This window comes from Periplaneta americana, chromosome 9 (genome assembly GCF_040183065.1).
Source record: "Periplaneta americana isolate PAMFEO1 chromosome 9, P.americana_PAMFEO1_priV1, whole genome shotgun sequence".
Classification (NCBI taxonomy): Eukaryota; Metazoa; Arthropoda; class Insecta; order Blattodea; family Blattidae; genus Periplaneta; species Periplaneta americana.
The window spans coordinates 73,067,149-73,083,857 of record NC_091125.1 but is presented as its reverse complement, the minus strand read 5'-3'; the positions used below and the strand labels follow the sequence as shown (position 1 = coordinate 73,083,857).

The window sequence follows — 16,709 nt, the reverse complement described above, 5'->3', positions numbered from 1 at the left end:
CTGCAATCGCGATTGTTAAACTACATGAGCTACGGTTCGAATTATTGTCACACCAGCCATTACTCACCAGATCTCGCACCGTCAGACTTCTTTCTTTTCCCAAAACTCAAAACTCATCTGACTGGGAAGAAATTTTCGTCAAATGAGGAGGTTATCGCAGCAGCAGAGGACTTTTTGGAGATCTCGAAAAATCTGTGTATAAACAAGGAGGGTATAGCAGTATTGCAGCACCAATGGACCAAGTGTGTGAATCTCAGGGCGGATTATATTGAGAAATAAAGATTGTTTCAGAATAATCCTTGTTTAATTTTTTTATGTCAGGCTATGAACTTTTCAAACAACCCTCGTACATTTATTTCTTTTAGCTTTGGCTGTTTTCAAGTTCAATGTGTTGTGTGTTGTTTCCCAAACAGGCTCCCTACAAAGGTTTATTCGGCACAGGGAAGGAGATTGTACAAGAGGAAGGTTTCTTCAGGCTATGGAGAGGACTTACTCCTGCAATATATAGACATGTAGTCTACTCAGGTGTTCGAATTGTAATATACCAACAACTAAGGACCTACGTACTGAAAACAGAGTCGGATGGAAGCTATCCTCTCTGGTAAGATTAAGATTAAAACTAAAAGCGTAGAAACTTAAGAAACCTTGCACTGCTATCTGACATATTTACGTATTATGCAATGTTGTTGTTGTTTTCTAATGCCAGGCGTTTGACAATAAAGTCATTTGACCTCTTGCACTCCAATATTTTTCAAAGATATTATCATGGCCAGCCACTGAAGCACGGATTTTGAGGTGTTCCGAATCCATTTCTTGGTTTGAGTTGCACAATGGGCAGTTAGGGGACTGATATATTCCAATTCTATGCAGGTGTTTGGCCAAACAATCATGGCCTGTTGCCAATCTAAATGCAGCTACAGACGATTTTCGTGGTAAATCGGGAATTAACTGTGGATTTTGATGCAGAGAGTTCCATTATTATGCAATGTAAATGTGTTTCTTAATACGTAATTCTAAATCAGTACCGTAATATATTTGTTGAAATCATTTCAAAGTCTTAAACTTTATCCATTGTAATTCTCGATAACTACATCTAGCTTAATGTGGCCTATACTCAGACTGTTTTGTAAAACGATTTCAATGTTCGTTATTTGGTAATCGTTCATTATTCCTTTTTCTTTTTTTCTTTTTTTTTTTTACATGGTTATTTAACGACGCTGTATCAACTACTAAGTTATTTATCGTCGATGGGATTTGTGATAGCGAGATTGTATTTGGCGAGATGAGACCGGAGATTTCGCCATAGATTACCTGACATTTGCCTTACAGTTGGGGAAAACCCCGGGAAAAATCCAACCAAGTAATCAGCTCAAACGGGAATCGAACCCATGCCCGAGACAATTTTAAGAGTATTATTAACTTGGAACGACAGATACAAAACTAATAATAAGAATTAATTTCTGGCAATAAAAGTGGGAAAACACAAATAATAATAATAATAATAATAATAATAATAATAATAATAATAATAATAATAATAATAATATTGTCGCCGCTTCTCTTCTCTTGTTGCTAAAAGTGCGGCAGAAGGAAGGGAGTTATAAAAAAATGCTTAGCTTTAGTAAAAAAATGCGGCATGTATCCAACAAACTCATAAGTCGAACAATCATATATAGCCCAGTGTAAAAAAAATCGATTTTATTATGTTCTCTCGCTTGTCCGTCAATGTGTCTTTCTCCTAGGGAAACGTGTAACTTAGGTTTTTTCTACTACTAATATTATTATTTATTATCATTATTATTATTATTATTATTATTATTATTATTATTATTATTATTATTATTAAGAAAATATATCAGGCAAGGGTAAACGTGATCAAGGATGAAAATGGTGACTTGCTTGCAGTCTTTCATTCCATCCAGAACAGATTGAAAAAACTATTTTGGGCAACTACTAAATGTACATAGGCCAATAGAAATGATCGAGACGATATTCAAATACATACTGCTGAGCCATTTATACCCGAACCCACGGTTTCTGAAGTCGAAATTGCGATAGGAGAGCTGTAAAAGTACAAGTCTCCAGGTATTGATCAAATTCCAGCAGAATTAATACAAGAGGCTGGAAACTCATTATCAAGTGAAATTTATAAGCTTATACATGCTATTTGGGAAAAGGAAATTGTACCAGAACATTGGAAAGAATCAATAATTGTATCTATCTTTAAGAAGGGGGGGGGGGGAACTAACTGTGGTAACTTTCGAGGAATATCACTTTTATTGACGTCATACAAATTGTTGTCCAATATTCTTTTGAGAAGATTAACTCCATATGTGGATGAAACTACTGGCGACCATCAGTGTGATTTTAGGCGTCGTAGATCGACTGTTGATCTGATTTTTTGTAGTCGACAGATATTGCAGAAAAAATAGGAGTGTAAGGGCACAGTAGTACTTCAGTTATTTATATACTATTTCAGAAAGGTATATGACTCGGTTAAGAGAGAAGTTTTATATAATATTCTTATTGAATTCAGTATTCCCAAGAAGCTGGTTCGATTAATTAAAATGTGTCTCAGTGAAACATACAGCAGAGTCCGTATAGGCCAGTTTCTGTCTGATGCTTTCCCAATTCACTGAGAGTTAAAGCAAGGATATGCACTGTCACCTTTACTTTTTAACGTTGCTCTAGAGTATGCCATTAGGAAAGTCAAGGATAACAGAGAGGGTTTGGAATAGAATGGGTTACATCAGCTGTTTGTTTATGAGTAGACTTCGTTGAATTGCCACACGCAGCATGCAATCAGGTTGTCGATGTACGGTAGTATAGAGGAGGTGGGCGACCTCCCAGTCTTGTAGTATAAGCAGTTCATGTTAAGAGATGTGACCGGTCCAAATAGATAGAGCAGCTACAGCTAATGTATACCTATGTAAGCACTTGTTTTTGCATTACTGTGGTTGGAATAATCAAAGCTTAACATTTGTTCAGTGCAGGCAAGAATTCAATCAAACATACTACAATGAGAGTGTTGCTGTTCCAAATAATTTCCCCTGGAATAGGAATACTCTTATCCACGCAGCTAGTCTTGACCTGTTGGGAAACGTGGTTGGATGCTTTTAATTATTATGCAGAACATTACGGAAAAATAATGGAGGTAATTGATGCATTGGATAGCACAGACTGTTCCGCTGTTGCAGCTGTAAAATCATTGCCTTCTGAACAGCTATTGGAAGATATTCTGTTCATTGATTCTAGTTTTAAAATCGTGTCCAAAAGCATCACCCTGTTAGAATTGTCTAAACTACAACTCTCAGAACCCTTAATACAATGGATAAAGTATCACAAATCGTTATCCAAAATAACAATTCACTAATTTCAGAAAAAGTGAAATGAAAGTTGAGAAACATTATTGCTAAAAATTCTGCCTATTTACAACTTCGTATTATAAATGATGTACTATCAGGTCACGACAAGACGTCTGAAGTTGGTGTACTAAAAAGTAGTGGCTTTCTGTTCTTCAAATATGCACCTATTACAGCGTGTGATGTCGAAAGTAAATTTTCCCAATTTAAAAACTGTTTAAGTGACCATCGGAGGAGGTTCACTTCGCAGTCACTCAAAATGTACGTAACTCTTCACTGCAATACACATATTCAAGGATGATGAGAGTATATGACATTAAATTTTAAGAGAGTATATATCTCACTACAAAATAATTGTGTATTTACATGTTTAGACATATCCTACTTCAATGATCATTCATTATATTTCTTGAATGCAGGACACAGGTTTTATTGCAACCGCAATATACTGCCAGTGTTTACATCAGAGACATACTTCCATCTGTTGCACGTCTCCTTCTCATACAGTCTATACCGCGTGCGCAGTAAACCTTACGATTCTCGTGGCAATTCCACGAAGTCTCTTTATGAGGATGACGTGAATATGTTAAGGAGAAAATCCACAAACGATTAGGGAAAACACGGGAATTTTACTTGAAGCAAGTAATGAGATAGGTTTGGAAGAAATCCCGAAAAGACAAAGTATATAATTATGTATTGTGACCAGAACATTGTAAGAAATGGAAATATAAAAATTGGAAATTTATCCCTTCAAGAGGTGGAAAAATTCAAATATATTGGAGCAACAGTAACAGATATAAATGACACTCGAGAGGAAATTAAACGCAGAATAAATATGTGAAATGCCTGTTAATATTCGGTTGAGAAACTTTTGTCATCGAGCCTGCTTTCAAAGAAACTGAAAGTTAGAATTTATAAAACCGTTATATTACCGGTTGTTCTATAAGGTTGTGGAACTTGAACTCTGACTTTGAGAGAGCAACAGAGGTAAGGATGTTCAAGAATAAGGTGCTTAGGTAGGGACTGGATTAATCTTGCGATAGGGACCGATTGCAGGCTTATGTGAAGGCAATGAACCTCCAGGTTCTCTAAAATCCATTATTATTATTATTATTATTATTATTATTATTATTATTATTATTATTATAGTTATAATTCTTCTTACCTGGTATCAGCAGATATCCTGCAGTAACACTGTTATAAATTCATTAAAAAGGCCTTTAATTAGTATAATTAGAAACTAGATTAATACCTAGAAATAAGGTTGACGAAGCCATGATTTATAAAAATCTATATGGCGAATAAACTACTACCACTACCACTACCACCCCGTCCCCACTCGCAAGGTATATTATTATTTGATAGCCATTGTAAGTGTGACAGAACTTTTTCTGCTTTAACTTTAGTCAAATTATAAGCAAGTTATTTCATTCTAGAAACATCCATGTATGTAACTTTCAATAATCCAGTTGAATGTCGACTTAAAAAAAGTGTCAAACATCGCACTACTCGAAGTCTCATAAAAGCTCATTTCTTATGTATAGTCTTCGTAATTGGCTTACTATTATTGTCTTGAATAGAGTTGTTACTAATAATATTAATAGTCTAATTGGCAAAATCCGAATCATTTAATATGTGAGTAAAACATTATACATAATAATGTTTAAGCTTAGAACAAAAAATTATAATTATAATTTTCTGGCAGTATGCATTAACGTCTTAAATAAAATTTATTTGACTGCTCACAGTTTCCATTACTTAGCATGATTGAACTTCCAGGTCAAGAAGGTTGGACCATGCTGTAAGACAAATTTGTTATCACTTTGTAAGTTTAAAAAGAACAGTAGTTTATTTCATAGATAATATGCATAAGAATGTGTTTGCAAAGAAATAATTTTAATTAATTGATATGATGTATTTATATACATACATAGTGTTCTGCTTAAGGGCATAACTTTCACTGCAAACCCAGCTTTCTCTAATCTTTCCTATTTTCTGCCTTCCTCTTAGTCTCCGCATATGATCTATATACTGTATCTTAATGTCATCTATCATCTGATATCCTTTTACCTCGAATTCTTCTCCCGTTCAGTTCCTTCCAGTGCATCCTTCAGTAGGCAGTTTCTTCTCAGCAAATGACCCAACCAATTTCTTTTTCTCTTCCTGATCAGTTTCAGCATCATTCTTTCTTCACCCACTTTTTCCAACACAGCTTCATTTCTTATTCTATCCGTTCATTTCACATGCTCCATTCTTCTCCATATTCACATTTCAAATGGTTCTATTCACTTCTCTTCACATCGTCATAATGTCAATGTATGCCACACTCCACACAAAGCATTTTACTAGTCTCTTCCTTAGTTCCGTTTTCAGAGGTCTACAGAAGATGCTCCTTTTTCTATTAAAAAGATATAAGGTAAGCCGATTTTTTCAGCCTATCCAGTATTTACACCTTAGCTTCGGCACTGTGTCCACCAATGCTGCAATGCTGCTATACCTTCTTGTACACAGATTCCTTGAGGTCTGCAAAACAATCCCTCTGCTGCTGCGATAACCTCTTCATTTGACGAAAATTTCTTCCCAGCCAAGTGAGTTTTGAGGAAAAGAAAGTTGTCTGAGGGGCAAGATCTGGTGAGTAGGGGTGGTATGGCAACAATTCGAATTGGAATTCGTTTAGCAACCGTGATTGCAGATGTGTGAGGAGATGCATTGTCGTGATGAAACAACACTTCCTTCTTGGCCATACCCACCCTCTTCTCGCAAATTTTCCCTTTCAGTTGCTGCAGAAGATTTGAATAATATTCTTTGGTTATTGTTCTCCCCTTTGCTAAATAGTCAATCATGATTATCCCTTAGAATTCCAGAACACGAACGCCATGACTTTCCCGATCAATTAAACAGTTTTTGCTTTCTTTGGAGGCAGAGAATCACTGCTTCCATTGTTTCAACTGCTGTTTTGTCTCTGGTACTTAGTAGTGAATCCATGTTTCATCAGTGATCACAAACCACCTAAAAAAGTAGGGCGAATGTTTCTCGAATCGAGCCAGACAATCCTTCGAAATTTAACATCAGACATGCTTTCGTTCTGGTGTTAACAAACGCGGAACCCACCTTGCGAGATCTTGGACATTCACTAAGATGTTACACACCCGTTCAGTTGAGATACGCATAACTTCGCTAATTTCCTGCACTTTCAGTCGACGGTCATTCAACAGCATATTTTTGTGGATTTTTTTTACGATTTCTTCATTTGTTGCTGTTACTGGACATCCACTGTGGGGGTCGTCTTCCACACTCTCGACCTAGTTTAAATAGTGCCTCCCATTTTTTCACAGTGGAAAACGCTGGAGTGGATTCCCCCAGTGTAGCATCCATGTCTTCTTTAATTTCTGTTGAATTCAGCTCATTGTTCCAAATTTTTCAAATCTTTCGGCGCACTAACTTCAAAATTAAACTACACAAAATGTAGTCAACAGAAAATTATGATTTTTCGTGCTTGAACTATGTGGCGTTGTACGTCACTTTTCTTTGAATTTTTCTTTTCTTTTTCCTTGTTCTATTTGCTCTTTTCTTTTATTCTGTTATTATTTTTGCCTTTATTATTATTTGTTACTTCTTATTCTCCTTGCATATTTTCAACATCCTCACTAACAGATTAGTAAAAGTTTCCGCAAGATAGAACTTTGTTCATGTGGTTTAGTAACCTCAAGTATAGAGGGCATTTTCTACTTGGCAACTTGTTCCTTTAGTTCGGAACCCGTGTCTAGAGGGCAATAATTTTATTATTGTCTTATTACGAGATTTAATTTCTTTGCTGCTTTGGGGTGAAGGCTTATTATTTGATTGGTCTATTTCAAATCTTAACTGTCATCATACCTCCCTTCGACTGTGGTGTCGGTCCTGTCTTCCACAGGGTGGCATTGAATTGACCAGGAACCGTCAGTGAGGACGGACATCAGAAGAAAGCGACTGGCAACCGTCAGTGGAGACATATTGGAACTTACGGAATCAGCCGGATGCATTCTAGTTGGAACCTTCTCTACAAGTTTCTATCAGAGAAAGGCCACACCAGCCATCATTATCCAGTCCACGTGACTGACCATAGTGTATTTGCTATTTCTCGTGGGCACGAGAAAACGAAGATACTGTACACTGCACTCACCAGTTGCAATACAGAGCCAAACCTGGGGCTTTGGTCACTATGAGAGACAACTGTACGTGCATTGGCTTAGTGTTGACATGTGGATGCTCACGGAAATCCTATAAGGCCGTGCTATCACTATCTGACCAGTCGCGTGAGTTTGATTCTTGTAAGCCATTGTTGCTTATGTGCATTGTGAACTTTGTATGGTGTGTGTGCCCAACCAGTATTTGCGATTACATTAGGCTATAGTTTGGTTTCATATGGGAATGCTGTGTCATGTGGCTTTACAGTATTATCCAGCTGGTACTTTGCATTTTGTTGTAGCGTGTTCCATGGGAACCCTTTGTGCTGTATCCAGTTAAGTCAAGCTTTATATATGGGCTCCATTTAATTTTTCTACCTTTAGTGATCTTTCTTTGGGGATTTTTCTAGATTACCCCAGGTGCATTAGTGGCTCCTTGAATCATAGTTAGTGAGCTTATCTTTATCTACCACTTGCCCTGGCAGCTGCATTTTCGGAAGGCATTATTCTGGAGCCCTTGTTGTTTGATCTTATGGGTTTGGGTTTTTGTAACCCCGGGTTTCCTTAGATTATATTGTTATCGTTACTTAATTTTTTTATATACATATTGTTATCAGTTTAATATATTTGCTCCTTTGTTACTAGGTATATCTTTTATTTATTGTTATTAAATAATTTAATGAATGGTAATGTATTTCTTAAGCACTGTTATGAGGCAACAATAATCTTACCGCTATCAGATTCCTTGTCCTCTCACATATTGGAAATTTTAACTACCAGAGTGGCTTAACAACTAATGTAAAATGGCTGCTAACAATGGTGTCATTGTTGACACGTTTTCAATGCCATCTATGTATCAAACCACGAACTTTTCAAATACACTTGGTACTCTGCCCAGTTCTTTGTTAAAATCGATGCTCCATGGTTTTTACTGTCTGGTAAGTTGGAAGAAATTGCAGCGTGTGCGCTGCTGACTTTATCCTCTCTACATCTTTCATAGCCTATGGAGTACAGAATACGTTCATCATGCCCCTTGGTGTAAGTTGCTGGGCATACCTGCTCTAGTGGATAATGTATAATTTATTGGGTTAAAAAAGAATGAACTGACACTTGGTAGTTTAAATGTAAAGTTTTTAAGTCACGTTTACACGAGTAAACTCATTGCGTTCAAAGGCAATATTGTGATGTCTGTTTCAGTTGATTTTTTTATAGTGATCCGTCTACAATGCAGCAAGTCTACGAGGTGTAGCGTAGAGGTAAGGTTTCTGATTTTGGAACCAGAGGCTGTAAGTTCATTTCCTGGCAGAATTAATTTTTTATTGTATTATTATATATTTTTAATGACAAGTGTTAGTGGAATTTGTTAATGAACTTGGTTATGCAAGTCTTGCAAACATATTATAGCCCATCATTCGTGGGCTTTTATTACGCACGACCTGGCCTGTATACAAAATTAATAGTTTATTTGTTTCTTCAAAAATCAGAAGCACATCAAATATAAATAAACAAAAATTATGCAGAAAACATATACAGTAGGTATAAACAAAAACAAAAAAAAAAAGGCCTGTGGTAGAGACTAGCATTTCGTCCATAAACCACCTGGATCAACAACTACTCTCATTCTGCATGGCATGGAGTCCACAAGATTATGGAATAAGTCTACATCAGTGGCCACCTCCTCCCACGCATCTAGTACTTTGTCCCACAATTCGTCTGCTGTTTGGACTGGTGGTTCTGCCCAATTAAAACATAAGATCCTTTTCAATGTAACCCACATATTTTCAATCAGATTCATATCAGGTGAATTTGGAGAACATTCGAGTAGATCGACTTCAAGCCTCCTCGTAAACCATCTTTGAATACGATTGGCGGTGTGTACTGGGTGGTTGTCCTGCTGGAACACAAGTGTTCCGTCTGGATACCATTCTCGGGAGGAAGGAATCATTACATTTGCCAAAATGTGTTCATATACTTCTGCTGTAAACTGACAATAGAGGTCCTGCCCCAGTGTATGACATCCACCCCCAATACACAATGCTCACTCAACCCGACCTGTGAAGTCATCCCACGAAGTGTTCATTGTAACGGTAGCCACCCATACGATACACAATTTTCTCCAGTCAAAGTCCTGCCGGATAGTCCTCTGTTACTCTCCTCTTAATATGCCATATTCACATAGATTTATATGTTTTTGTTAATGCTGTTTTTATTAATTAGTTTGTTTTAGGTTTTGTTTTTGAATTTTTCATAGCAGGCCGTTTTTTATTGCAGGAAATCTGGAACAAACGCTGTGATATCTGGTGTTTGTGCACAGTTTCTAGCAAACCCAACAGATCTAGTCAAAATACACATGCAAATGGAAGGAAAAAGAAGACTGCTTGGGCTACCTCTTCGGTAAAGATATAATTATCGAGCTATATATATGTATGATAATATGGATAACTTAGCACAAAATTATTGCTTAAGACAATGCAGAATAAGTACAACACAAGGGATGTGTATCCCACTCCCATTGAAACGAAAAAATAAGTAACAATAAATAAATAAATAAATAATAAAATAATATAGATGTCCGAAAATTGACATGCACAGCTTATTCCCGTATAAGTTGACATTACTTCTCTTTTGTCAAGCTTTGAATTCAGGTGCATCCTTCAAATTTTAGTGTTATACCATAAATGTTATAATATTTGAGCTGAAAAAAAAAACAGAACAGAAACATCGTTGTGTTAAGGAAACAAGGGGGTTGTTGTGCCAAAAATGTTATAATATTTAAGGTGAAAAATAAAAATATATCGCTGTGTTAGGAAACAATGGGATTTGGTTCTTACAAAACATGGGAATATGTCCACCATTCTCTTGTTCAACAAACACCGTTCTCTCTGCGACACCATATACATTGTTTTGCAGACAGTGTTTTGAAATATTCCGACTTCCTTGCGATAAAGAATGTCTCAGTTGCTATAGGGTTGTTGGATATGCCATGGAAACTCGTTCTTTTAAGGTAACCCCATAACAAAAGGTTGGTGGGATTGGAGATCAATTGTTGGAAAGTGCCTACTGATTGTCAGAGATCCGTGTAATTAATTGTTTTGCCAGGGTGTAGATGGGGTTATGGTGTGCTATATTGCATGAAGATTATGTTCAGCACAATGCCACTTTGTAGCAACGCCTTATTGTATTTTCCTTGGACCAAAAATATAATATGGCTTTGCTATGAAATGGCAGGGGATCACGTTTTCGTAGAAGACGAATATTTTTCTTGGCTCAAAAATATAATATAGCTTTGCTGCAAAGTGCTGGTGATGTGATGAACATTTACTGAATGTGTTTCCAAGGTCGTGATTCCCCAGTCTAGGAGTGACGAAATTCTGTAGCATATTGTAGTAGTGCTCCCTATTTACTGTGACACTTTCTGTTTTTTCCATTTTCTTCTTCGAAGAAATATTGACCATTGGTGAATTGTAAAATGAAGGGACACCATACATTTACTATCAAATCATGAATACTTTTTTTTTTTTAATTAAAACCTGGGGGTCAGTTTTAGAGCAAATTCTGCAATTGCGTGTGTTAACTCTACCATTAAGAAAGAAGTGTGCTTTGTTTGTCCAGAAAACTTTGTCCAGCCAATGATAATTAAGGTGAATCTCTGCTAGCACAAATAAAGCAAAATCATATATTTTCTGTTTGTCACTTTTTTTTTAATGTGAACACTGGTTTGGTTTTAGTTTATATGAGTACCGGTGCAGACTAAGATGTATTCTTAGAATTCTCCAAACTCTCCTGCAACCCATTAGCAGATGCCTGGACACCTGACTAATAATACTAATTCCATAATAATTATTCTACTTATTTTATTACTGTACCTGTCAAGCACCTCACTGATTAGAGTATTCAGATTTCTTCTTATCAGCAATAGAATCAGTTTCCTCAACTTTCTTCAGATTACATCCACGTAATTAAGAATAGAACATGAGCCGACTCTTAAAATAAGTGTTCTAAATTGCCTCACACATTGAGGAAGATTCGTATTGCTTTCATAATAACATTGGACCAATTGTATCCTAACATTTAATAATAGAACATGCTTGAACATTAAACGTTTTTGTAGCAGTGATAATAAAATCTTTAATGTTCTAATCAACAAAATGGAAGTGCAAAACTAACAAACGAAAAACCTCATTGTTTGCCCAACACAACAATGTTTTTTTTCTACCTCAAATAATATAGTACTTTATAGCAATTTGAAGTTTGAAGTGACTTTTGAGTGACCTTATACTGTATAATAACGATTAGCAAGCAAATCACATGTTATGTATGCACACTAACCAGTCAACAGGTTCCTGGTAGGTTGGCTCAGATTAATCTCGCATAGGGAACTTTAAGAGTCAGAAATGAAGCAAAGGAAAGTTTATTTAATGCTAACGAACCTCATGGGGAGAGAAGAAATGTATACCATACAATATTATATTATACTATACTATACTATACTATACTATACTATACTATACTATACTATACTATACTATACTATACTATACTATACTTCATACATGATTATGATATAAGATGTGCAGAAACCCAAGTATAGTATAATATACCTGCATTTGTGCCCCAACTGTAAAGAAATCAATACTGAAATGTAATGAAGGAGGGGAAGGAAAAGTAAGAGGAAGAGTGGCGTAAGGAACCAATGCCACATTACTTTTGTGACATAGTCGAATTCCAAAATGAGCAAGTGCAGGATTCTTCATATTATGATGCTTCCCTCACACTGCAAGATCAGCGACATTTTCTGTTATATTTCTCGCACATTTACTATGAAATCAGCTGCCATTTCTACAATGTAACTTCAGTTTCTGGAACTTATTTAAGCCAAGAAAATGTTTAAAACAACTTAAAAATGAATACAAGTGCATCCTACCTGTGTCATAAGAGATGTTCTTCGAAGTGTCCCCCTTCTGCTTCAATACGTTTTTTTCTATATCTCTGAAGATTTTTTTATGAAATACTCTACTAATCTCGTCTTGCATAATGTTTGAAATGTTTTGTCGGATATTTTCTTTCACTTTTTGTATAACTTAACCTCTTGAGTCCTGAGGATATAGTACTGGTACCGGTATATTATACTATAATAACAAAACAACATGGAACTTTAAGAAAGCGAATTGGAAACTATTTACAACAGAACTCGACGAACACCTCAAGGTCAACACACCACTAATGGAAAATACAAACTCAGATAGATTGAACAAATATTTTTGTGAATCTCTTCTTAAAATTGCAAAAAAGCACATTCCACGAGGCAAACCAAAAAAATACACCCCATTCTGGACAGAAAACCTGAATTTATTGAAACAAGATAGAGATAAAGCAAGAACCAAAGCAGAACATAGCAAAACACCAGAAGATACTCAAGATTGGAGGAAGAAGACTGCCATTCTTAAAAAAGCAATCATAACAGCAAAAAAGAACAGTTTCAATAAATTTATTGAAAATATTAATTACAGAACCGATAGCGCTAAAACATATAAATTTCTGAAGAATATTTCCAATACACAGGAAAATACTAGCCAACCTATTATTCATAATAACAAAACACTAACAGATAGTAGAGATATAGCAAACGCATTTAATAAACACTTCTCAAACTCTCACAGATTACATCCCAATATAAAAAAAACTGACAAATTTATCAAAAGAGAATTACATAAAAATAATAAAAACAATATTACTAGTACAAAACCTGAAATATTTCATAAAAATTTTACTTCCAAAGAATTAACTCTAGCTATACAAAATTTAAAAACCAAGAAATCTCCTGGCCCCGACAACATTCATTCCGAATTTTTTAAACATCTGAGGGAAAAAGCCAAGTCTGTACTTTTATCCATTTTCGATTTATCATGGAACACCTCAATTCCTGCAGCTTGGAAAAAAGCAATCATTGTACCAATTCACAAAAAAGGGAAACCTGCTCATGATGTTAATAGTTATCGACCAATAGCACTATTAAGCATGATAGCAAAAACCATGGAGTCCATGATCTCCAACAGATTAACTTGGTATTTAGAATCCCAAAATCTTTTGTCACCAAGACAAGCCGGTTTTCGACAACTACACTCTACCAATGAAAAAGTCATACGCCTTGGCCAAGAAATAAAAGACAGTTTTAACAAGAAAGAAGATACCTTGGCAATATTTATTGACTTTCAGTTAGCATATGACTCTGTTTGGAGAAATAAATTATTACTAAAACTCCAGAAATTAGGTATCTCCAGCAATATGTTCAGATGGATATGAGAATTCCTTAGTCAAAGATTCATTGCCACTAAATTCAATAACTCACTTTCTAGTTACAGACAAACATATCGAGGTCTACCTCAGGGTGCTGTCCTCAGCACAACTTTATTCAATATTTATATAAATGACTTACCCTCCCTATTAGAGGAATCAAACATGAAAACAGCACTATTTGCAGATGATATAGTTTTGTGGACTTCCGGATCTCACAGACATAGAGACAAAATTCAAAATTCTGCTCTTAAAGCTCTAAATCAACTACATGAATGGAATACATCAAATTTGATGACACTCAATTTAAGCAAAAGTAACTACCAAATATTTTCACTCGGTAAAAAAGAAAGAGAATTCAATATCCAATACATTGGCCAACACCTTCCTAGGACTTATGAATCCAAATATCTTGGAGTTATTTTCGATAGTAAGTTAACATGGAGCAACCATTTGAAATACATTTCTGAAAAAGCACGTAAAATATTCTCCCTTCTAAAAAGACTAGCAGGAAAGAAATAGGGATGCTCTAGGAATACTTTGAACACTACATACAAAATGTTTATACAGCCAGTGCTGACATACTGCGGAGAAATTTTAATTACTTCACCTTTCATAAACGACATAGAATATGTTCAAAACCACGCTCTCAGACTCATTACTGGTGGAATCAAAACAACGCCAATAGATTCTATGAGATTCCTCACTAATATTAACAGCATCAAAATGACAATAGAAGAAAAAGCACTGATTCAATATGAAAAACTTATCAGATTACCAGGTAACAATTGGCATTCATACAGTCCTCTTTGTAGATTGAAAACTCAGAAAAGTTTCATATCCATTGTTCAAGAATTAAAACAGAAAATCAATATCCCGAATTTAAAAGAAAACTTGCAAATTAAACCAAACCCTTTAACTCTATTAAATATAGAATATAATCTAAATTTAACAGAAGAAATACTGAAATCAGAAGTAAACACTGAAATGCTGAAACAATTGTCTTTAGAGACAATTATTATTAGGTACCCTCCACAAAACTGGCTTCATTTATACACCGACGGATCCTTGATCTCCAGAGAACAAGGTGCCGGTGCAGGTGTTACCTGCTGTCTCTTCTCACTTTATAGATCTCTTGGATATGGAACAACAAGTTTTGATGGTGAAATCATTGCAATAAGTGAATGTCTCAGGAATCTTCTATGCCACATCAATAAATTTAGGAATGCAGTTATATTGTCGGACTCCAAAGCAGCTATTCTATCAATCGTCTCTAAACACACACCTTCATCTCAAACAGCAGAAATAACTAAAATGCTCTCTCAATTATTATCACTCAATAAAAGAGTTGTGTTCCAATGGGTACCATCCCATTGTGGAATCCTGGGAAACGAGAATGCGGATGCTTTAGCAAAGAAGGGCAGCACTGCTACTTACAGACCTGTTACTAAATCTACGTATTACTCTGTGAAGAGATTTATTAAATCTACATACTTAGACTTCAACAAACAAAATTTGATAACTCAATCCCAAGGGAAAAAATGGAACTCTCTGCATCAAAATCCACAGTTAATTTAATTCCCGATTTACCACGAAAATCGTCTGTAGCTGCATTTAGATTGGCAACAGGCCATGATTGTTTGGCCAAACACCTGCGTAGAATTTGAATATATCAGTCCCCTAACTGCCCATTGTGCAACTCAAACCAAGAAATGGATTCGGAACACCTCAAAATCTGTGCTTCAGTGGCTAGTCATGATAATATCTTTGAAAAATATTGGAGTGCAAGAGGTCAAATGACTTTATTGTCAAATGCCTGGCATTAGAAAACAACAACAACATATTATACTATATTTCATACATGATTATGATATAAGATGTATGTGCAGAGACCCGAAGTATTGTATAATATACCTGCATTTGTGCCCTAACTGTAACCTGCAGAATTTTTTCAGCATTTTTCCTCATGTTAGTGACTTTTTTTGAAGTGTAGAATTATATTGAACTTTAAAAATAAAACAACGAAAAATGTCTCAGGACTCAGGAAGTTAAAATTACAAAAACTCGCTGCAATATGCTCTGATACAACATCCTCAGACAATTAGAAAAAATACTAGTTTTCACTACACTACGCACTAAGGAGTAATTCCTTCATTGTTCTCAAACAATTTTATTAGACATAACACAATAGCTTGTACTATGCTATGCACGAATGAGGAATCCCTTTATTCTCAAAAAATCATAAAAAAAACGCAATAACTTGCACTGCATTACGACTAATGAGTAATCCTTTAGTAGCTCAGAACAAACAGATGAACTGCACGTATGCAATGCCCAACAAACTCCCTTGAACTTCAGCATATACTGTACATCAGGCACACTCTACTGAGGAATCTAAACAAGATATATCCCTTGTCATTGGTAGTTCATTGCTGCTGCTAAGTTAACACTGGTAGTGAGTAACATGTGTTGTTTCTGTTGTAATAGTACAGAGGACATAAACACAAAACTAGTAGCGCCACTGTGATAAGAATGGCAAAATGGTGGACGACTTAGAAGTTTAAATACGATTACGACACGTTTTATCATGTTGTAATCGAAATTTAAGGTCGATGGGAAGTGAAAGTATGTGTCAATGAGTGGGTAAAAGGTTTTTCATGCCACTTTACTGTAAATCAAGGCCTACAGTTAATCACATCTAAATACTATACAAGTCAGTATTGTTAAAACATTGGGGAGGAATTAATGTAAATTTCTCTAACATTATTAGAAGGTCCTGATATTCCTTAGAATTTTATCAGGGAGCAAGGGAACTCTGACAAGAATTGTTTCCTCTTTGATCAATTTTATTGCAGAGTGGAAGCGAATAAATTTTGTAACTACATAA

The 16,709-nt window shown here is 35.5% G+C and overlaps 1 protein-coding gene across 7 annotated transcripts in view; it reads left to right on the top strand.

Moving 5' to 3' along the window:
* The window catches only part of LOC138706092 (mitochondrial uncoupling protein 4-like), a 107,239-nt gene that overhangs the window by 74,156 nt on the left and 16,374 nt on the right, over nucleotides 1-16,709 (top strand). For all 7 annotated transcript variants that reach the window (XR_011333898.1, XM_069835045.1, XM_069835046.1 and 4 more), the window contains 2 exons: nucleotides 414-601; nucleotides 9,800-9,922. Coding sequence is in view for 6 of the 7 variants with exons in the window: in XM_069835045.1 (XP_069691146.1) it covers nucleotides 414-601; nucleotides 9,800-9,922 (311 nt within the window). In the remaining variant the exon portion in view is untranslated. The remainder of the gene's footprint in view (nucleotides 1-413; nucleotides 602-9,799; nucleotides 9,923-16,709) is intronic.